At 45.5% G+C, this 22,615-nt stretch overlaps 2 protein-coding genes across 4 annotated transcripts in view; one reads left to right on the forward strand and one right to left on the reverse strand.

The window, feature by feature from the left end:
- AGK (acylglycerol kinase) overlaps positions 1 to 5,422 on the forward strand; it is a 36,304-nt gene extending 30,882 nt beyond the window's left edge. For all 3 annotated transcript variants that reach the window (XM_081927245.1, XM_081927246.1, XM_081927244.1), the window contains 4 exons: positions 35 to 132; positions 1,665 to 1,735; positions 3,543 to 3,627; positions 5,055 to 5,422. In XM_081927245.1, the coding sequence (XP_081783371.1) occupies positions 35 to 132; positions 1,665 to 1,735; positions 3,543 to 3,627; positions 5,055 to 5,189 (389 nt within the window). In that variant the 3' untranslated portion in view covers positions 5,190 to 5,422. The remainder of the gene's footprint in view (positions 1 to 34; positions 133 to 1,664; positions 1,736 to 3,542; positions 3,628 to 5,054) is intronic.
- A 1,088-nt stretch (positions 5,423 to 6,510) lies between these two features.
- Positions 6,511 to 22,615, reverse strand: part of DENND11 (DENN domain containing 11) — a gene marked incomplete at its 5' end in the record, with an annotated part of 30,241 nt that continues 14,136 nt past the window's right edge. Inside the window, 8 exons of the mRNA XM_081927242.1 lie at positions 6,511 to 14,723; positions 15,246 to 15,314; positions 15,992 to 16,142; positions 17,616 to 17,747; positions 19,069 to 19,207; positions 20,171 to 20,318; positions 21,336 to 21,494; positions 22,501 to 22,600. Coding sequence (XP_081783368.1) covers positions 14,528 to 14,723; positions 15,246 to 15,314; positions 15,992 to 16,142; positions 17,616 to 17,747; positions 19,069 to 19,207; positions 20,171 to 20,318; positions 21,336 to 21,494; positions 22,501 to 22,600 — 1,094 coding nt within the window. The 3' untranslated portion in view covers positions 6,511 to 14,527. The remainder of the gene's footprint in view (positions 14,724 to 15,245; positions 15,315 to 15,991; positions 16,143 to 17,615; positions 17,748 to 19,068; positions 19,208 to 20,170; positions 20,319 to 21,335; positions 21,495 to 22,500; positions 22,601 to 22,615) is intronic.

Below are 22,615 nucleotides of genomic sequence, written 5' to 3' on the forward strand. Positions count from 1 at the left end.
TCTGTTTAATGGTGTCTTTCCTCTCGGACTTCAGAAATCCCCAGGGAGGTGACCCCGGAGGCCTGGAGAGAAATGCAGCTGTCCGCTGTTGAATTCTCTGTCACTACTCAGAACAGACATCTTGACTTGAAAGTAAGAGTAGAGAAATAAATAAAAAAATGCTAAGCTTTCCTTCATCTTCACAAAAGTAGTTGCTTTGTAACTTGAGGGGATAACAGCCTGCTTAGGCCTAATACATCGGGTCTGAATTTGAAATGGTGGCAACCTGAGATGTGCGCGTCTGTTTTGCTGTGCCTCTCTCTAAGTCCCACACCCTGTGGGCCGTGTGTGCGCTTCTTAAAATGGGCCGTGCCAAAAAGAGAGAGAGAGAGAAGCATATATACACAAACATGCTTTTTCTACTTTATGAGTACCTGTGCCCATTCTGCACATAAAATGTGTGTGTCATTTCCTGTGCAGTAAGTCCATTGGAGTATGGAATGTTTAGTGCAGAGTACCATTTCTTGAGATTCTCTGCTTTGAAGGAGGCACAAACCACCTAGACCTTACTGCTTCACAAATAGACTTGAACGTGTGTGGACAAAGCCTGCTGGATCTCTGAAGCCAAAGGAGGCAACATTTTCTCATGATCAGGATGCTAGCTGGGCTCCAGGGCCCCACGCAGTTATCTTTTCTTCATGACTAACAGAAGCAGAATAAATTTTGCAAGGCTGGTAAATAATTATGCACCATTCAAGGGTGCTTGCTTTGCATACTTTACGCAAGCTTTTCTGTTTTCGACTTATATTTATTTGTATGTTCAGCACCGCCCTTATAGGACTTTAGGACAGAACATAAGCCTGAAAGCAAGAGGCCTAAGGATTATTGTTTACATCTTCCCTGTACCATTTTTTCACTGAGAGCAAAGACTGAAATGCCTTGTGCTGAATAACAGCAAGTACCTAGGAGCTAAATTGAACATTCCTCCACAGATTGAAGGATAATTACTGATATGCCCAGTTTTTAAATGAAATGCCAGCTAGGCAGTATGTGTGTAGTAGATCAAAGGAGCGAGGATGCAGCTAGCTGAGCTGCTAAGAGACTCTTCTGGGCTCAGAGCACTGCTTTTTTTATTTAGGAAATTGTGGTTGGGTGTGATTCTTGAGTGCATTCTGAATAAGTTCAGAATCTGAACTTGCCAATCTGAGAATCCTTAACTTCAAGGGTGATTGAAAGATATAAGAAGACGTCACTCTGTGTGCTATTGTGTAAAAGAGGAGGTTGGAGGTTAATTTTTATTCCTTCTACAAAGAACACTCTGCTTCAGCTGCAGATGTGAGTTCATTGCCCTGGGACTGCAAGGCTGTAAATGTTTACTCAGGAGTAAGCTCCACTGAGTTGTGGGACTTGCATTCAGGTATGTGAGTAGGAAATTGCAGCTGTGTGTGAGAGAGAGAGAATATGAGAATATGTTAATGCACATTCTGTCTAGTTTTTGACCTGAGAGTGCCCTTCTATGGCTCACACAGGTAACTCTTTGCTTTGAATTCTCCTGGCTCCCAAATACTGTTTCCCCCCAGAGAATGGGAGAAGCTACTGAATTCATTCAGAGGCAGATGGTGGGGCTTACATGAGATGCTGTGGCTGTTAGAATTAATGCATCCATTTCTGAACATTTCTTTTAGCGCACAGAAGACTTCATGAATATTTGCATTGAACCAGATTCAATCAGTAAAGGAGAATACATTAAAAGAGGGTGAGTCCTAGAGAACCTGTAATGATATGCCTTATTGCTGTCATAAAATATATTTATCAATGTGCTTTTGGGGTTAGTTGGTAGTTTGTATAGTAAGGTGCATTAAGGGCAAAACTGGAGAGACTGGACTTAAAATCTAGAGTGGAGACAAAACTAATTGGTGCCCATGGCATAAATAAACCCTTCTAATGATCCCAGCTGTGTGTCAGGTTCAGTCAGCAAGGACACCAAAGGAATAGGTCTTGGTGGCAAATCACAGTCTCTAATTTTTAGTTTCCATGACCACTACAAGGCTGCAGATCATTTCCCCGTTTCCTTGAATCTCTTCATATTGCTCCAGCGTTGACTCATGGCGACTTCCTACATTGTTGTTGTCGCTATTTATTTCATTTGTGAATGGCTTTCCGTAAAACATCCCAAAGCAATTGAACGATAAAAATGCAAACCATAAATACATATCTAAAAACCAGGAGCGTCTCAAGACAAGGACAGCAGATGGGAACACAGTGAAGAGGATGAATAAGAGGGAGGCTTCTATCCATATCCTTCCTTTGAATCCTAAACCCCAGTATGCACTGTCAGGACATGTTGCCACAATGACCTAGTAGGCAGGGCATTGTCCAAAGGCTCATGATGCAGCTACCTTTCTGAAGCTTAAGCAGGTCTGCTTCTGATAGGTCCCCAGCTTGATTCCTCACCCTGGCATGCAGACACGGGGTTATACTCAAGGAGCTGGCAAGCCAAGCTGGTGCAGTGAGCCACCTTACTAGACTTGAACCTTAGTTCAAAGCGAGCACAGCAAAGAGCTTGTAGCTTTGAGCAAGTAACATTGTCCTGCGCTTCTCTTCTTTGTGTGTAAAACGAGAGGACCCCTTCGCCTCGCAGTCTGGTTGAGGGTGATGAGCTCTGAGTCTTGGGTGCATAGATTTGGAGGGAAGTTGCATTGATCTTGATGGAACTGACTTCCAAGCATTAATTATTCAGGTTTGCACTCCCTACTATTAAAAGGATGAGGCAGCTCGAGGAATTTGTAATCCATTTTAATTTAGGCTCCCTGACAAGGCCGTTGGCTTCGCGAGCCCCCGAATCAGCCACGGTTCCTCACTGCTGCACTTGATCCATAGCTTTCTCTTCCGATTTGTCTAATCTTAATGTATTTTGTTCTTTAACAGAGATTGGGCTTCTTTTGGGGGCTGCGCGAGGGTTACCCTGCTGGAGTTCCTCTGTGCTGTAAATCAGGGGGCAGGTCTCCATCTTGCGGGCAAATCTTGGCTCACCAGGTGCTCTCGAGCTGGCTTGCGAGGGTGTTTTCCCCAAACCATGCCCACCCACCCATCCACTTGTGATGTAATCTGATGGGTGTGATAAATCCTGATGGGGCATTCATGTTCCTAGCATTAATAAAAGCAGCAGGCAGCCCAAACAGCAGGATGTTTGGCCTGTGGAGCCAAAAATTCCCTTCCTCCACTGTAGATAATGTGCTCAAAGCGGGTGGTTCAATTAATGCTGCTTGTAGCTTGTTTTTCAGATATGTCTATTGCTTTTCTCGCAATTCCCATTTAAGAGGAGGGTTTTTCCTAGTTGAGGCTTGCTGCTACCCCATCAATTCCTTCTGCCACACAAGTTCATTGGTCTCTTAAAATGTTTCATTTAGTTTGTTTGGCTATAGCAGAAGAAGGAAATTGTGTCGTCCAGGGCCTTTCCGGGTTAGCAAGGCAATCTGCTTGCCGGCTTCTCTGCAGCCCCCTTGTGCTTTAAGCATAGCTATAATGATGACTTGGTTGCTCTCTTCCTTTGTTTTGCACAGAAGCCAAAAGATGGAGGACCCCCACTTGTGCCCAGAAGGAAGCCAGTGCCTTCAGGCTAGCAGGTGTATCTTGCAGCTTCCAGAGGTGAGAAATAAAACATAGGGTAAAGCTATGCTTTCCTCATTCTTTCCTTACAGGTAGTGGAAGGATCCTGTCCCCGCCCTAGAATTAGGCAAATTTCCTTCTGTTGTATAAAGGCAGAATGATTACATTCCAACTTGCTTCATTGGGATGGGATATGCCCAAAAGCCAGCTTCGCCCATCCTTCCTAATTTAAAAAATCAGTATGGGACAGTCTTCCTTGCTGTATTCCCACCTCCTCTTGTGTCTTTTACATTCAGGTAGGCCAGTTTCATGTCCCTTTCTATTCCCAGGGCAAAGCCACTGTGTGGCAACAGGAGGAGTGTTTTTGTGGGCAATCAGTTCCTTCCAAAATAGCAGCCTATATTTCAGCTTTCAGGGAATCCTGTAGTTATGGGTAGGAAGCCAGGTTCATAGAAATTCCCAAGATGCAAATTCCACCTATCTGAGCATAACCCCCCATTATAAAATCACATTTGATGGACACAGAGACAAGGAGTGGGGGCAGGGGGAGATTCAAGACCCTGTAAATTGATTTTGCCCCTTAATCATGCCTTACACTTGATGGGTAGGTTGTTTGGAATCCCAAAATTGACTATAGCTTTTAATGGATGAAAAAGGACTTTTCAGTTCTGCAGCTTAGGACAAAGCAAGGGGGGCCGGAGGGAGGTGGAATGGGAAGAGGAGGTTAAACAGAACTAATTTGTCCAACCTATTTCTAGGAGGTGGTGATGGGGGGGGGGCACCACTAATAGCAGGGATCCAATGAGGGAAGACTTTCAGGTGGCAGTTTCAGGAACTGTCTCTTAGGGTGGTCCCTATGCAAACTGGGAAGTACCGAAATGTGGAACCAGGACAGCTTCCCTGTAGCCAGAGAGGTGCATTTGACGGATAAAGAGAAGGCATGAATTTCTCTAGAGGAAATGCCTTCTGCCTGTGCTGGACCTGACGTTTACGGAATTGGAATTGTCAGCGGGCAGAAAGCAGGTGAGGTAGTTTGCAGGCTGTCTTAAGTGAGAGGCTCAATGACGTCTGGCAGATAGTTTGAGCCAGGGGTGAGAAATCTCAGCCATGGGGTACCAGGACTGTTCCCTAATCCATTTAGCCTCTCACCCTCCAGCCAGGCAGCCCTCCTGTCAATCATGTGACATCACCTAGGCCACGCCCCTCTACTGGGCATAGCCTTGACAGCTTTACCTGGCTGGAATGCGCCCTTGAACTGTGGTAGCAGCCATTTTAGAAAATAAACAAACAGTGCTTTCTCAGTGAAGTGTTTCAGAAGAGAACACCTTGAAGTGGAGCCCTAACTAGGATGAACACCAGCTCTTTCTGGTATGTCTGGCTACGTGACCATGGAGGAAAAGACCCCTAGCTGCTCAGACCTAGCCTTCGTCAGCATGTCTCTTTCATCTTTCCTGCTTTCTCTGCAGGATACGGAAGGCTTCTTGGCTGTGGACAGTGAGGAGTACGAAGCGATGCCAGTGGAAGTGAAGCTGCTGCCCAGGAAACTCCGGTTTTTCTGTGATGCCAGAAAAAAAGAGCAAATGCTTCAAGGCGCATCCTAGTGAAGGCTGCTGCCGCCAGCCAACCGTGTGAACTTCAAAACGATGCTCTCAGCTCCTGGTTGGCAGGCTGGCGTTTGCATCTGATAAAGCCTGCAGGCATGTCAGGTGCCAAAGACGACACATATGGAAAGGGTCTCTGAAAAGGGGGTTAAATTGGTTAAGTTTAAAGAACTGCAGCTGGAAAATTTGCATGCCTTTCCTCGAGTACAATGAAAGACTTTGTTTTTTTTGCAGACTGACCAGTGCTTTGTGTGTAAGTAGCTGGATCTCGGAGTTCTAAATTCCCTGCCTTGGAAGTGTTAGGGTAGAAATCCATACATATTTATTTGGGTCTCGTTTGGCCATTTCTTGAAGGAAGAATGGCTTTCCCCTACTCTCAGAATTGCTATTTTCAGCAGAAGTGCTGTTTCGGATGTTTGGCATTATGCACATCTTTTTTTCCCAAGGAGGTGACACACTTAACAAAGGAAATGAAGTGTGGGAGGGGGGGTTAGTCTGAATACTTAAAATGCACACAATCCAAGTTGACTCTGCACTTTTCTTAGAGAGAAGCTGTAGTGATGGAAAGATGCATCTAAAATGAGTGTGTGTGGCCACATGCATTGCCTATGGTCAAGGTGCTATTATGCCAAGTTACGATGAGTAGCAGCTCTCCAGCTTATAGCAGAGGTGGTTTCCACGCCTGCTGTTAAATATAAAATTAAGATGCCTTCGATAATGCAGGTAGAACACAGACCTCGTGGCAAATAACTGTTGAAAGCATCATTCCTCCACAGAGAACTCTAACCCAACTTGATGACATTCGCTGCATCTTGTGGGAGCTATTGCCATAGTTTAAACCCCTGTGCGAACTACTTTCCTTTGGTCTGTCCTGAATCTTCCAGCACTCAGATTCAATCACGAGGGAGAAAAATGTTTCTGTATCTTCCTCCACACTATACACATCTATTATAACTCCTCTTACTCATATATTCTGTAAACTAAAAAAACAAACAAAACTAACCTTTCCTTATTTAGGAGCGATACTCCACCCCATTGATCATTTTACTTGCCCTTTTCTAGCTTTTTCAAGCTCCCTGCTGGTCCCTGGTATGGGGTGGGAGCTTTGAACCCCTCAATCACATCTGTAAGGAAATTATCACCAGCTCCCTCGCCAAGAAGGGCTTGGCCATGTCACTGATTCCCAAGACGAAATACATTCATGTTCTCCCATTACTAACATAAAAAGCCTCAGAACATATCTCTATATTAGAAAGAAGTATCTCATTACAGATGTCCCATAAAGTGCTTTCAGAATAACTGGCAGGCACAAAAGGCTGTATGTGTTAAAAGTGAACTTTAATAGAGTAAAAAAAAGTCCATTATAGTATGTACATGAGTCCCTCTCGGGCTCCACATAAGCAGTGGCAATCCACAAACTTAGTGCTTTCCTTCTTGCGGGAAAATGAAGAAAGCCACAGGTACAATTGACACCGCTAAAGGAAGGTGCGTGGTCACAGCTTAGTGAGGAGAGGCTAGCTGCCGATCAAATCAGATTCACGCTTCATTCGAGATATTAGAATTATCACAGCCTGTGCTGCCTTTGTGGCCGCATCAAATTGGTAGTTGTACACTAAACTCGGCTGCTGAGGGATACTGCTTTAAATCACAACACCCTGCAGATTTCTTACCTAGGAGAGGAGGGATGCTCTCTCACTGACACTACCAGGAGGGGTTTCAGTCAATCCACCCTTTTACCAGAAATACTTCCAGTATCAAGTGGGGAAGTATCGCAAGCAGATTTATGGCCAAACCACATGTGGGAGCATTGGGACTGGAACGCCTGCTGCGCTCAGGTGTTTGGTCTTAAACTTTCACAACTACTGATAAGCCAACATTGGATTCAGGCAACAGTTCTGGAGGAGAGGTTTATCCCCCCTTTACTTAGTCAAGATCTCTCCCTGAGCTATTAGTCCTTCTAGGAGTTAAGTCAGGTAACAACTCATACTTCACACTTCTCCCAGTGAGGCCATTAGCAACCTTGCAGGTAGGGGTGATTTCGATTAGAGAACCATTTCTCTCTTCCACATGTAGTTTAACCCTCTCCCACGGGGCTCCTGCCTTAATCCTACTTGAAAGAAGCACATTTTTTTAAAAGTATCAGGTGAACCAGTCACAGTTCTGTATGTTGCTTGGTGGTCTTGCAGTGGTGGTCCACTGTGATGGCCGACTCCCAATTTCTCTTATGAAAACAGCTGGGTGGAGGATGTCATGTATTTAGAGTATACCTCACAATAAGCTTTTGGAATTCTATTGCAGGAGTGGAGGATCCTTTGTCCCTCCAGATGGTGCTGAAATATAGACTCCTGTCATCCCTGGTGCTTGCTAGGGCTGGTGGGAGTTGTAGTTCAGTGACGTTTTACAGCTTTCCCTCATTTTTAGTCTGATCCTATTGGGACTCCCGTACACCACTGTGTTGGAATAAATAAACGAACGCCTAGAGGGCCAAAGGCTCCACACAACCTGCTCTACAACAAAGCAAGCGGCACTTTTCCACAACAGCCATCACTTGCAGAAGAAGTTTTGCCTTGGTTCATAGGTTCCCGCTCATCCCACTGACTTGCACACAGGAGCCATCACAGACCCAAGCTCACTGTCATGCCAAGCAATGTTAGTTCACAAATTCAGCTGCCACTCCATTGTATGCCCTATGTGAACTGCCCGGTGAGAGGGGCTGTGCTTGTTTCGAAGAGTGCACCATAATCGCCATGGAGTGTTGAGACCAAAGCTGGCTGGGACTTAGATATCTGTTACAGAAAAGGATGAGCAGAGTATAGTTCAGTGCCATGGTGATATCCCCTCTAGGCACACGAGACACGCGGGTTTAAAAATAGGTGCTGTGTTTTATAAACAAGTGGCTCACTGCCTGCTTCTTAGGAGCAATTTCATAGGTGAGGCAGTATGCACTGTATGTCGTACACATAAACAGCAACTTGCCTCTCAATGGCATCTGCATAGCAAACTGCACTTTTCAGCCTGTACAGCAGAGGGAGCATCGCTCATTTGCCAAACACATACTAATGGTGCCTAGCCTTAAATGGCACAACCACAAATGAAAGGCAGGTAACAGCAGGCTTTGGGGGGAACCCCAAGTATATACTGTGCAGAAGTGCACAGAAAATCTGTAGAGGAAAAAGCAATGATGGGGGAAACAGGAATCCCCAAACAGCCCCATGAGGACTGAGCATGCTCAGTGCACATTGAATGGTGGGTGGGGAAAAGGGGGTGGAGTATCCTGGAAAGGGCATGGCAGACTTGCTGGAACCCTGAACAGCACTTCGCGCTGCAATGTTTTTGTTGCAGCTCCCACTTATATCTCCCACTTATATCCGTGCACCACTGCAAAGTAGAACCAGTGGCTTCACCACTTTCCTGTGCCAGGCACTCAATTTTAAAACAACAAAAATACATATATATACAAAAAAGACGATACTGATCTCGTATAGGGGAGTTTTCAAAGGGCCAAAGCAAGGCTCCTCATTCAGAAACAGAATTTAAGCCAAGCCGCTGCTATGATCAGCTGATCAAGCACAAAGGCTAAAGCTGCCTCAGAAACCAGATTGGAAGAAGGGTCACCCGTCCCAGTGCCAGAGGGAGCTCTGCAGCTGGGTATGGAATACTACCCATTGCAATCCCCATATGCTGTCTTCGGGTGTGTGAAGTTTATTGCACAGTGTCTCTCTATGCCAGGGGAGCAACTGGTTGTGGGGGTCAGGAGTAAGAGGAACTTCGATTGCTAAGATAAGCATATTGCAGGGCGCCTACACTCTTTTTTCAGGAGCAAAATCTTATGCATATGGGAGGAAAGAGAACTAGCAGGTTGCTGTTTTTCCTGCTTCTCCCACACCCAAGTGAGGAAAGAGGAGAAAGATAAGAGTTCGGGAGGACAGGTCTTTAAACATTTCCATAGCTCAGCATGTTTCCTCCTAAACAGCTAGTTTGCACAGTTCGTTTCTGATGTAAAAAGTCACATTGGTCCTCTTCTCTTGAAGCTTCTACAGCCTCCTGTAAAGGGTATTATTATTATTATTATTATTATTATTATTATTACAAGAGGAAATCTAGCTGGATTACCCAGTTATGGCAGGGCAAATGGGCCTAAAAATCATATTTTTAGGAAACCAGGAGTCATGTTTTATAAGGTTTTCTACCCCTGACAGTTACAAAGACAGGTTGTGAGCACAGCTTGATGAAATTTCAGAAGTCAAGGTGGAAGGAAATAACGTAGGCCGGCCAGCAGGCAGGGCAACTGTGCTGCACATGCCTCTTTGCCCCTGCCTAGCAAAACCAAACTAAATTATGCAAAACAAGCAAAGAGGCCATTTTAACTCTGCAATTTACAGCAACCCTGGGCAGACTTCAGGTTTCCAAGAGCCCCTGAGATGCACAAACCTGAGCCAGATACAAAATAGGAGCTGGGGAAGTGGAATATCCAGCCTTGCATTTAAGCACTAGCCTGATAACCATTACGTGACAAGGTGTGGCATGCAGCAAAGTGAGCAGGGTTGGTGGTAGAGGGATGCAGCGTTCTCTCTACACCCAGCACAGAAAGAAGCAACAAAGATGTTTCCAAGCAAGGTCTTGGGTCAATATTCTGACCTTGTCTTGCATGTTTTTCCTCTGCATTTTCAAGAATCCACTCTGTTCCTGCTTCAATGCGTTTCCTGCTGTGAACAATAATCTTAATTCTGTTGCCTGGGAAGAAAGTGGTAGAAGAATTAATTGCCTTCCTCCTGCCTAAGTGGGGGAGGCTGTGGTTTATTTATTTATTTTGCAAATTGGAAGCTGCAGAGAGTTTTGGATTTGAAAACCAGGGCAACAGATCTTTTAGAGAGAAAGCTATTTCCCTCTCCCACCCTAGCTGACCCAAAGCAACAGAGCTTGGGAACTGGTGATCTTTTCCCCTCTAAGAAGAATCCCCCCTCCCCCCCAAAAAATACCTTCCCCAGGATTACTCCGTTAAGATAGGAAAGGTTCTCTTAAAACACCCACCACTTGACTGCAAAACAAATGAACAAGGGAAGGGGGTCCTGTAAGTGGTGTGTAGCACTTCATTAACAGTTCCTGCTCCTTCAAATTGCCAGCGTTTCTTTTATTTTCCTGGTCTTGTTCCTGTGTCTTTAGAAAGCAGCCTGCTGCCATGCACAAATTAAGCAGTGAGGGTTTTTCCTAGCATGACCGCAAACAGGCATGAAAGGCTTATTCTGCGTTTCAGACTAGGTGAGCAAAAAGTTTAACCTGTGGTAGGTACGTCGTGTTCCATAGGTGCACAGCAAGTGAACAGATTTATGAACCCCATACACATATAAAATAGAACTTCTGGAGTGGACAGCTGAGCTCTGCTGCCTCTTCTCCTTTCCATGCACAAACTATTGACCCTGACTCTGGATCTACGTTAAAGGTAAAGGGAACCCTGACCATTTGGTCCAGTTGTGGCCAACTCTGGGGTTGCGGCGCTCATCTCGCTTTATTGGCTGAGGGAGCCAGCATAGAGCTTCCGGGTCATGTGGCCAGCATGACTAAGCTGCTTCTGGCGAACCAGAGCAGCACACGGAAACACCGTTTACCTTCCCGCTGGAGTGGTACCTATTTATCTACTTGCACTTTGAGGTGCTTTCGAACTGCTAGGTTGGCAGGAGCAGGGACCAAGCAATGGGAGCTCACCCCGTTACGGGGATTCGAACCACCAACCTTCTGATCGGCAAGTCCTAGGCTCTGTGGTTTAACCCACAGCGCCACCCGCGTCCCTGGATCTACATACTCAACTACAAACATAATGTTTTATCAGTCACTGTCCTGCAGCTTAGCGGTTTGGGAAAAGAAGCAAAACTTAGGCAAAGACCCCAAATTCAAAGGCTTGGTTTGTGCACGAATCAGGACCACCACAACGGATATCAAGGGAGGCGAATGGAGAAACTGGGCTTGGAGTCACATGCTGAGCAATTATTATCTTTCACTATGTAAAATAAAGTTACTTAAGCCCCAATGCAGGAAGACTCCTCCCTACAAAACAGCTAAATATGAGGTAGGAGGAAAGGGTTAAGACAGAGGCAGGGAATCTGCTGCCCTCCAAATATTATTGGGACTCCAACTCCCATCAGTGCCAGCCATGGATGACGTAGTTCAACAGCATCTGGAGGGCTACAGATTCTGCATACATGGGTTAAAACATAGAAAGAATGTGTCTTCTCTACAGAAAAAGATGAATGCCATCACTATTGCGGCCCACAAAATTATTCTTCCATTACATCCACCCTATTCATAATATATGGGGTGTGTTGTTAATAATCATCATCATCATCATCATCATCATAAACAACTCCATTAAGTATTCCACACAAAGAGTGCAGAACACTAAAAGTCCAAGAGAAAGTCTAAAAACCAAGGCAGCTCAGAGAATACTTGAAAAGGTAGTGGTTGTCACAGTATAAGCTATGACTAGGCCAAAGAAATAGGAACCGGGGATGGCTCAAACATACTGTATATTTCTTCCTCTAGTTAAATCTAGCTTTTTCTGCCGCCTGCAAATTGTGGCTTTCCAGGCAGAAGAGCTGAAATTATTCAGTGATAGCAACAGAGCTAGAGTTAAGTCTCAAGAGTCTGTGGAGGCAGCATGGTTAACAACTAACTCTGGCTGCATTTTCCATTTATAGCGAGGGCTTCGGGGATAGCAGCATTGTCTCGGCCTGTTCCACCCAATGCCCAACAAAGTGCTCTCCAAACCAGGAAGGGGGAACTCAAAGCTCTCCAGATGTTGCTATGCTGCGACTCTCATGATCTTTGATCATTGGCCATGCTGGCTGGAGCCGCTGGGAGCTGAAGTCCAAAAATAGCTGGACTCCAATAGTTAATCTCCAATAAACATGAGCAGCCAGTTTCAAAAGGGTGGTTCTTTTATCATGTCCCTCAGCCATCCTGCTGTCCTCATGTCCACGGTGGCTAAAAAGCTATGGCTGTTTCTCAAAAATCGGGTGCAGCACCCATGGTTGTCTATATCCCTAGCATATGATCAGAGGCACTGGGTTCAAAGCAATGAGGTCAAACCAGCCGTCGGCTACCAGCTGAAGAAATGGGCTAAGCCAACATGGATGTAGCTCCAGGTGTTGTTGGAGCTACAACTCTCATCATCCCTCGCCATGCTGGCTGAGTCTGCTGGGATTTGTAGTCTGGCAACATCGAGAGGACACTGTGAGCTAAGCTCTCTGCAGTGTTTACATGCAGAGCTGTGGCTGCCTTGATGGCAGAGAGAAATTGAAGTACAAATAAGCCAAAAAGCGACAGATCCTGAATCGGCGCAAGTTACTGCGTGTGAGCCCTGGCACAAGTCAAACTAAATTCTAAGCCCAAAAGTCCATGTTGAACAATGCAAACTTGCAGCTCTGAGAAGTTCCACACTCACATACTGCATTGGGAGTGAGGGCAGCCAACCAGCTGCCATACACAAGTCCAGTTCTCCCTGCAAGCGAAGACCTGAGTCAGCGTGCAATGAGGTCACTATTACCTACTTCTCCTCAAAGATATGGCCAAGCCCCTCGCTGTAGCGCAGCAGAACTGCCGGGAGATATTTACCGTCAGTCCTCACTGCTTTCAACTAACTCTTCAGTATAAAATCACACCACTGACGCTCCCATTAAGATTCATGGAAGGCCTTCACAATGGAGATGGGACTCAGGTATGGTTAATCCCTGTGAAAGAAAGCACACAAATTGCTTCGTGCAGGAGGGGCAACCTCCCAAGCTATGGCACGAGGAGAATGTACATATATTGAGACAGACAGGAAATTAAATAATATTTTAAAAGTAAACGGGGAGCTAAGTCAAGCAGACATAATCCAGACTAAGGCTGAGATGTGCACTGCTAAAGATGCAGACTGTGCCGGCAGATTCTGCAAAGCACATCTGAGTGCAAGGGACAAGGTCGGTGTGGCATTTGCCCGTTCTTTTGGAAATGTCTGTACAGGGGAGAGAGAAAGGGTTAATAGGTAGACCAATAGAAAATCCAGAGGCGGAGCCTACCTGTTTTTAAAAGGCTTAGCCAGAGGTTTAGACAGTTGGGAAAAAGCAGTTGGAAGACAGATGGAAATAGAGAGACAGTTAGTGCAGTTGGTTATTGTGTGAGGGGAGGTAGAAGAGTTAGAGATAGGATAAAATAAGACTAATAGGGTAAAGGGTAATGTTTCGAACGCATTTAAAGTTTATGTGTGTTTGCAATAAATTACAATCTTCATTGTTAACTTGAGAACCCAACTGAGACTAAGTGATTTACTGGGGAGGACCTGGTTGCTGGCAATGGATTAGTGGTGTACGGGTCAATAGTCTGTGAGATGACCAGGGGCTCCGTACGAACGCCATAACCAGCTGCTCTGGCTTGCAGATGGCGGGGGCAGAGAGAGGGGTCACTTGGTGTTGGACCTAGACTTTGAACAAGGAGGCAAATGCCGTGACTCAGCAGGGACTAGCAAGAGGATATTCCTCACAAGTGGGATCTTCTAAACAAAGCTGGTCAAAAAAGCAATAACAACAGATCGTTCCTATCATTCAGTCAAGGGAAGGAAAGGACTTTTCCTTTTGAATGACTGCACACGGGAGAAAATGTTGACCCCCTAAAACCTGTCCCAACGAAAGCCTAACCCTTTCACAACATACAGGTAGGATTCAAGTATCTTTTGCATAAAGCGGCTCATTGGCTGGGGCCCTCCAGGTAAGGCTGTACTGCAGCCGGCAATGGCCCAATGGTCAGGGAGCGATGGAGGATGAGAATCAGGCAACACCTGGAGGACCACTGGGATAGGACTGTGTACGCTATGAAAGAACACAAAGGAAATCTGATGGGGGAGGTCAACTACGCAAATCACGAAGGCTCAAAGCAGTGTTATTATTTTTTAAAAAATCACATTGGTCCCCAAGAGAGTAAAGTGCTTTCCCCACCCACCCAAATTTAGGCTCTTACAACAGCATGTGCTGGGTTATTTAAGAGCAGGCAGGGAGGAAGGGAAGGAAGGAAGCAGACTATCAGTTTTACAGAACACAATGAGGGGCAGTATGATGTACAGTCTGTCCTGGAAGAGAGAAGCCACAACTTAAGTTATCTCCAAGAGCGATAATTAAAAGTGTGTAAGTGTGTGTGTGTGAATATAAATAACACTTTCTGTAGAGGGTTCTCATAAATAAAAGGCAATCCTTCACGATTCAAGCTGTGGTGAGTTCCCGCAAGGCTGCCCTGGTGCTTCCAGTAGTCTTGGCAACAAGTGGCTGCCGTCCTCTCGCACTTGTTGTGTTCTCCGTCTCCAGCTCTCTGCTTTATGTACAACAAGGGTTATCAATGACCAGCATGACATCAATGCCATAGACTTCCAGTAGGTCCATGAGGAAGCTACGGTCGCCTTGGGGGTCCAAGCCCATTCCTCGGGCATGGTCAGCTGTCAAGGTCTTGTCCTGGCTGGCTGACACCTCCATCAGCGTCTGGAATATCCGGTTGTTCTGCTCCATGAAGAACCTTCGGAGATAATGCAAAATGGAGATGTGTGAGAAGCCCAAAGCAGATCCAGCACCCCTCTTTGATATACTACACCAGCCTTCTTTTCTCTTTGTTTTGGTTTAGATTTGTGTGGTTTTTTATTGCAATGTATTAGGAGAAGTTTTAATAAAATATTACTTTTTTAAAAATAACAAAAAAATGAAAAAAGGATATGCAGACCTTCAGGCTCTATTTTTTACTAGGACTGCCAGAACCACCAATAGGAAAGTACTGCAAAAACAGAACGAGAGGATTTTGAGCCCTGGAATTTTGTTTTGAGTTCCAGAATTCCACAGGCCTTACAGTCCTCCCGCCCACAGAAAAACAGTATGGCTTGGGGAAAACGGGGTGCTGCTGCCCTTTTGTTGCCACTATTGCTAAACAACTGGGAGCCCCAAACCATTGGTGATCTGCCACACATCTCCCATGTATCACTACCAGTAAATGCCCTGCCACCTACTGCCCACCCCTGCTCTGAAGAATCCCACATGAACAACTCACAGGATAAAAAGGTCCTCTTCACAAGAACTGCAGTCTCCGTCCACTTCCTGGGAGTACATCAGCATCTGTCTGAATGACAGAGAAATGCAACTGTCACATCAGAACTGCTGCCTCTCGAATGACTCCTCTAGAGACTTCCAAAGGCAATTCCAAGTGATGCCACTGATCTACAAAGATCTGAAGAGCTTGAGAGCCTTGTATATCTAGGAGACCAACCATCTCTTTCCCTATATCCCAACTTGCCTCAAGATGACCAAGGCCACACAGCAGAAGTGGGGGACCTTAGGCCTGGGTGCAAAATGCAGCCCTCTGGGCCTCTCTGCCTGGTGTTCAGGACTCTTCCAGGACCAACCCCCTAATCCTGTGGCTCCACCCACTTTCATCTCTAGCCCATTACCTCACACTGCCCCCTGAAGGTTGTGCATGAGGAAAATTGGCCCTCAAGCTGATTGATGAAGGTTCTCCATCACTGAACTACAGCAAACAGATGAGTGTTTGGTGGAAGTATACAGCTAGGGAAGTCTAAGTTCAGGAAAGCACACTATTTAATTTTGACACTTGGTGCGTTTTTTTATAATTAATTTTCACGTTTCTGGTCTTAAGACCAGTCATCCCAGAGACCTCCAAGGCCACATATGCTCTGGAGTCCAGATGAGGTGCTCAGAAGTTGGGAATAATCTGGAAACAATGCCCCCACACTCAAGCCATGGAGAGAATACACCAGGGAAAGCTTCTGCTGCTGCTACCTCTGATCATTAAGCCTCCGGTACTTTTCTTTGTCGGCGCTGTTAATTTTCAGGAGCGGCTGCAGATGCTCATGATGGGTCTTCACATTCTGGTTATCCACGTAGACGTCGTACAGATCCCGCTTCTCCTCAAAGATTTTCTCCGTTGTGCCTGCCGGAAACAGAGGAAGAGAACGGGTTGGGCCCAGTCTATGTTAGTGAAATTGGTATTCATAACCATCAGTTTATTTGTATGCCACTCTGCCACAAAGCATCCCCACATGCAGCCTCCTACATACACAATGAAACAGCACAGTCCTAGAAAATGCTGCCCATGATCCCTTAGGTACCCACTGTTAAGGCAAGGCTCCACAAGGGGGCTGGAGGGTGGCAACACGAGAACAGGCCTTCTCTGCAGTGGCTCCCCATTGATGGAATGCTCCCCCCGGGAGGTTCGGCTGGAACCTTCATTATACAGTGGTACCTCGGGTTACAGACGCTTCAGGTTACAGACTCCACTAACCCAGAAACAGTACCTCAGGTTCATAACTTTGCTTCAGGATGAGAACAGAAATTGCGCGGTGGCAACGGGAGGCCCCATTAGCTAAAATGGTACCTCAGGTTAAGAACAGTTTCAGGTTAAGAACGGACCTCCAGAACGAATTACGTTCTTAACTCGAGGTACCACTGTACACCTTAGGTGCCAGGTGAAAACATTCCTCTTCAACCAAGCCTTTGGCTGATTGACATTGATTTTAAATGTGTTGTGGGAGGGGGGATTCTGGTTTGTTATTGTTCTTACTTTTATTACAATTTTTGTATTTTAAATTTTGTAATTTTATGTTGTGAACAGCCCTGAGATCTACAGATGAAGAATATAGCATTAATTATTAATTATTATTATTATTATTAATAATAAAAATACTGTATGTAACAGTTTCTTCTTGACTTCAGCCCAAACCCTTGCACAAGCAGAGCTGGAGAATCTCGGTGTGACAAAGCAAGCAAACAAACATGTGCCCATAGAAAAGGTGTGAGGAACCTTTTTCAGCCTTGGCTGCACTGCATCATGGGAAATCTTCTGGAGGCCACATTCCAATGGTTGGCAGGGCCAGAAGGAAAAGTGGGTGGAGTAATGGGTGTGGGTCTTACTACTGTTGTACAGCAGGCTGCCTTTCAAGCACACAAAAGCAAGAGGGTCCTTGTGGTGTAGTGGTTAAGAGCGGTAGAGTCGTAATCTGATGAACCGGGTTTGATTCCCCGCTCCTCGACATGCAGCTGCTGGGTGACCTTGGGCTAGTCTCACTTCTTTGAAGTCTCTCAGCCCCACTCACCTCACAGAGTGTTTGTTGTGGGGGAGGAAGGGAAAGGAGAATGTTAGCCGCTTTGAGACTCCTTCGGGGTAGTGATAAAGCGGGATACCAAATCTAAACTCTTCTTCTTCTTCTGCATGCACGCTCTTCTCTCCATCATTCATCCAGGCAAGCAAGACTCAATGTCACAGTTAAGGTGCCTGTTCCAGCCAGGCAAAGTGGTAGTGGAGGGCCAGGAAGGGGCGTGGCCTCAGGAAGAGTACTGAGGGCTAGGCTAGAGGGGCCTGGAGGACTGTTCCCCCCAACCATTCCATGGGATGCTTCATACTTACAGGCCACATACGACACTTCCGTCTCCAGCATTTCAATGTCAGCCACGTTGACGTAGAAGAAAGGCTTGGACTCGGGAACAGTCCCACCGATTCCAGGCAAGGAGACATTGGCAAGGCAGCAGCAGCAATAAACTGCAGACAAGGGCAGAGAGAAGGCAGTGTGTCTACATGGCATTGTCTTCATCAAAATGCTACCCCATATCCCTATTCCCTTGCCTTTAATGCAGATTCACTATTTCCTTTTTATTTATTTGTAACCCGCTGGATTTTCGGCAGAAACTGTACATCTGGATTAAAACTTTGGGGTGGGTGGGTGTGTAGGATGGCATTTTGATGAGGACAAAGTTGTGTGGATGCAAACCTTGCAGGCACAAGCAACACCAAGTCTGCAAACAAACAGCCATGTGGAGGCACTCATCGTTTCTGAAACAGCTGCCCTCATGAGCAAACAGGCACAAAAAAAGCCAAATGCTATTTTGGTCTTATCATCAAATCTTTCATTTTTTTAAAAAAAAACTCCTGTTGGTTTTTTAAAACAGGGAGTTCTTTATATGAAACAATTTATGAGTTATCAGTAAGAAGTTCCTTTCCACTAGACGCAGAGTACCAACTAAGATCAAGGACTCAACTAAGATTTATATGATGAATGAACAGCTCCACTTTCTCACCTACAGAGCACAGAACATGTGCTTGGTTCCCCCCTGGCCATTATGCCCAAAACTCAGCCAAGAGGTGTCACAATAAGGCAGCAATCTTATACCCACTTACCTGGCAGTAAGTCCCACTGAACTCAATGCTACTTACTGCTGAGTAGGCAAAGAGTTGCACTGTAAAACGTAAAAAAGCCCTAACTAGGGTTAGGAGAGCTGGAAAATAATTCACATCTGGGAACCAATGGTTTCAGACAGCACATGGGTGCTAACTAAAAAGCCCAGGACACAAATTTTCATGGCCCTCTAGTAGCTGTGGCAGCTCATTTATCAGTAGTAATGTATTTATTGTTAACTCTGGAATTATATACTCTGTTCTGACCAAACTAAGCCTCTCAGGAAGCTTTTGCTCTGGGTAAATGAGCCAGCATAGCCTCTAGAAGGTGGTGGAAATTTGTGTCCTGGCCTACCATGTACTATCTGAAACCAGAGGGGTGAATAGGTTGTCAGATGTGACAACCTGCAGATTAGCGTTCAGATTGTTTGAAATGCTGCCCTGTTTTGTTCTGACTGCAGGCATTTCTCTTCTCTCGCTGCATTTTGTAGTCTTGCGTTTGCTGTCTCAAACCTGCAGCAATTATCTTGTGTAGATTACGTTTTATTCACAGTTTCATACACTGCTTTGGAATCTGTTGGTGTAGGCGTTTAGAAAGAAACATTTCAAGCAAACAAACAGCAGAGGGGAGAAACTTTCACCGTGCGTGATTTGATAACACGGACCACATCTCCCATTTTCTACGTACCTCTATAGCAGACCACACCGACAGGAGGCGGGGAAAATATCAAAATGCGTTTCCGAAGCAAGGCGAACTTCCAGAGAGTCAGGATCTGCTCGCCAAAGAACTTAATGAACTGAGACATACAGCCTGCAGGGTGCGTGATCTGCAGCCAGATAAAAAAGGGGGGGCAGGGAGTTAGCAACGAAACAGAAACAAGATGGCTCCCATTTTTGCTGCTGAGGTGATGACTGCTAAAAACAAACAACAGATCCGAGAAAGGGGAGGAGAAGTACCCTGGAGCTTCGAATGTCCAGAAACTTCTATCCTTTCAGGCAAACAGAAACAATGAACCACACAGCTCACTTTGCAACCTTGGGCCAACACCCTCTCTCTCAAGCTTATCCTAATGCACAAGGTTGTGAGGGTACATTGCGGAAGGTGATACATGTACGTCGCCCTGAACCCTTGGAGGAGGAGATGGAGGTGGATAAAAATGGAACAAACAAACAAATAAAAACACTTTTCTGTAGAGCATCTGCTCTACTCGTTATGCACTAGAGCAGTAAACTGGGTGATAGAGTGCACTGAATTTCCCAACTTTCCAAATTCCAAAATAAGAGCTGCTAAAAAGTTGTAACCTGACTTGGGAATTCAAGATATTTTGGTTAAACTAATATAATTTGGTTTTGCTTGGTAAGTAAAATATGTGCAAAATGCCAGAGAATTCATTAAAAGATGATTGCCAAGTACTTACAGTTGTATATATTAATAATTATTATTATTTATTTAGCAGTACATGACATCTTCATAAGGCAAAACTAAAATTATTCGGTTTTCCAAAAGCAGTTTATGTGCTTCTTCAACAAACATAAGACTAACCAAGCTAAATGTGCCCAGTCACAAACATAATGTCAGCTTTGAATTACTAACATCCAAAAACATTTTTAAAGGCCCCTCACTGAATAAATTTGAAAAAAAATCCATGCCCTACTGTCACAGAATGCAAGAGGCCTCCAGAGATCCATCTTGGCCGCTAGCTAAAGCTACTTCGTGGCATCTGACCAGTGTGGATCACTGGCACGCTCTGCCTTCATGCGAAGATCAATAACCGCAGCCTATTTCTCACCTTCATCTCTGGGTACATGTATCTGTGGATGGAAGGCAGCCAGTGGACGGTTTGCTGGGAAACAAGAGTGCCAGCAGGGAGGACCCCTTTCTTGTCGTCATAAAATGCCTCCAGGTGAGAGTAATGCCCTGGCATCTCCAGCTGATGTCTGTAAGGCAAGCAGAAAAGCAAGTCACAAAGGGTAACCAGAGAACAACCCTCCATTTGCAAGCCAACACTATCAGTTTTGCATTAGTGGCACCTGCTGGTCCCTCTTGCTGGTCCCTCTTTGGTGGTCACATGATTCCTTTCCTATAAGAACACAGGAAGAACCTGCTGTTCTCACAGGGAGCAACCAGATGCCTATGGGAAGCCAAAAAGGCAGGACCTGAAGGAAACAGCACCCTCCCACATGGCTGCTGGTGCAGCACAGCTTCCATGCTTAAGCACCTGGTGGCCTAAACAGTAGCATCCAGCCTCCATGCGTGCGTCTTTTCAGTGCCGCTATGTATTTCACTTACGAATCGCTTCCTACAAGGCACCTTGCGGTGGTTTGCAATGAAACAAGAGTGTGTTGCAAACAATCGCAAACATAAAAACAGTCAAAACGACTGCATTTATAAAAGCAAAAAAGGCATTGTGCATAAAACCATTAAAACTACAATTACATATATATACAGTGGTACCTCAGGTTACATATGCTTCAGGTTACAGACTCTGCTAACCCAGAAATCGTGCTTCAGGTTAAGAACTTTGCTTTAGGATGAGAACAGAAATTGTGCTCCGGTGGCGCGGCAGCAGCAGGAGACCCCATTAGCTAAAGTGGTGCTTCAGGTTAAGAACAGTGTCAGGTTAAGAATGGACCTTCGGAACGAATTAAGCACTTAACCCGAGGTACCACTGTAATTTGTTTCATGCTCAGTACATATACCAACAACATTCACTTGGGAGGCTTGTTAGAAAGGAAAGAGTCTTCAACAAGTGCTTAAAAGACAACAGAGGTGGTCTGACTTCTATACGTCTCCGCTGGAAAATGACTTGGCAAAGCGGGTCAACCAAGTCACATCTGAAACCATCCCAGAAAAGCCACCACGGTATTCCAGCACGAACCAAACATTTCTACTGAACCACTTTATGGTCCAGTAACAACCTCCCTCCCATTCTCCCGTTTTTTCTAATAACGTACCTGACCTGGTTCTCCAGGAAGTGCATGTATCTATACAGCAGGGTGTAGGAAGGAGAAAGAATCCCCACAGACTTCATCCGAGCGCCACGCTCTAACTCGCTCTCCACAGGCATGTTGGCGAAACAGGCCAAGCCGAAGCAAAGGCCTTTCCGGAAGTAACTGGAAAGGAAGATGGAATGGGAATAAATAGGCAAATTGGGTGGGGGAGGCACGCAGGAAAAGAAGGATGGAGACCCGGTGCTTCCTGGATTGCAGGGGGTCCGACTAGATAACCCTCAGAGTTTCTCCCAAGTCTACAATTCTATGATTTTTCCAGATACGCAGGTGTGTGCACTAAAGACACACTGAATTTGGACGCGAATCACATTTGCTTGCTTTCCAGAACAGCAGCTGGATTGGTCCGTTGTGCTAAAAGAAAAAAAATCCCTCTGCATAGTTCTCCGAGAGTTACTCCACGAAACCAAGTTGGCCTTACTTCAGAGTAGACCTGCCCAGGACTAGGAAATTATTATTATTATTATTATTATTATTATTATTATTATTATTATTTATACCCCGCCCTCCCCGGACAGAGCCGGGCTCAGAACAGCTAACACCAGTAAAATTACAGTAAAAACATAATTGGGGGGGGGACAATTTAAAACACAGGTTAAAATGCAATTTAAAATGCATCCTCATTTTAAAAGTAGCCCATAGATCAAAACCATAAGGGTTCTAATTTGAGAGCACCATGATGAGAGTTGAAGGAGGGCAGTCTTTATGCTGGGCTAGTTAATCCAGAACGTTTAGTCTCTGGGCTCTCCCCATCATCAGCTCTGGCTCTGCTCACAACTAAAGGGCTGCCTCCAATGGGTAACTCCATCTGCATCAACCAGGGCACCGGTGGGGGTGAAGGTTATATCTGTGCACAGGGCAAACCTTCCTCCCCCCCCCCCCCACCGTCGCCCAAAAGCCCTTGCAATATGCACTCAAACAGGGGAGTAAGGGCGGGGTATAAATTCAACAAATAAATGACTATATAACAAATATACCCTGTTAGTCTACAATGGTAACCGCCTCGTCCATTTCATCAGGGGCAGTCTGTGCCGTGTGCTTTCTGGACAATGGCAGGATACGCACAATTGAACAGCACAAGCAGGACCCTGGGGACGTTTTGTACACTCACATGAAATCCGACTGAACTTTATGGGAGCCGCTGGCCATGGATTTGAACTCGACGCCTTCCAGGTCAATGTCTTGCGGCAAACACCACTCAACCATGTTACCTGTGGAGGAGAGGG

Source organism: Podarcis melisellensis, assembly GCF_964234715.1.
Source record: "Podarcis melisellensis genome assembly, chromosome: 10".
NCBI classification, from domain to species: Eukaryota; Metazoa; Chordata; class Lepidosauria; order Squamata; family Lacertidae; genus Podarcis; species Podarcis melisellensis.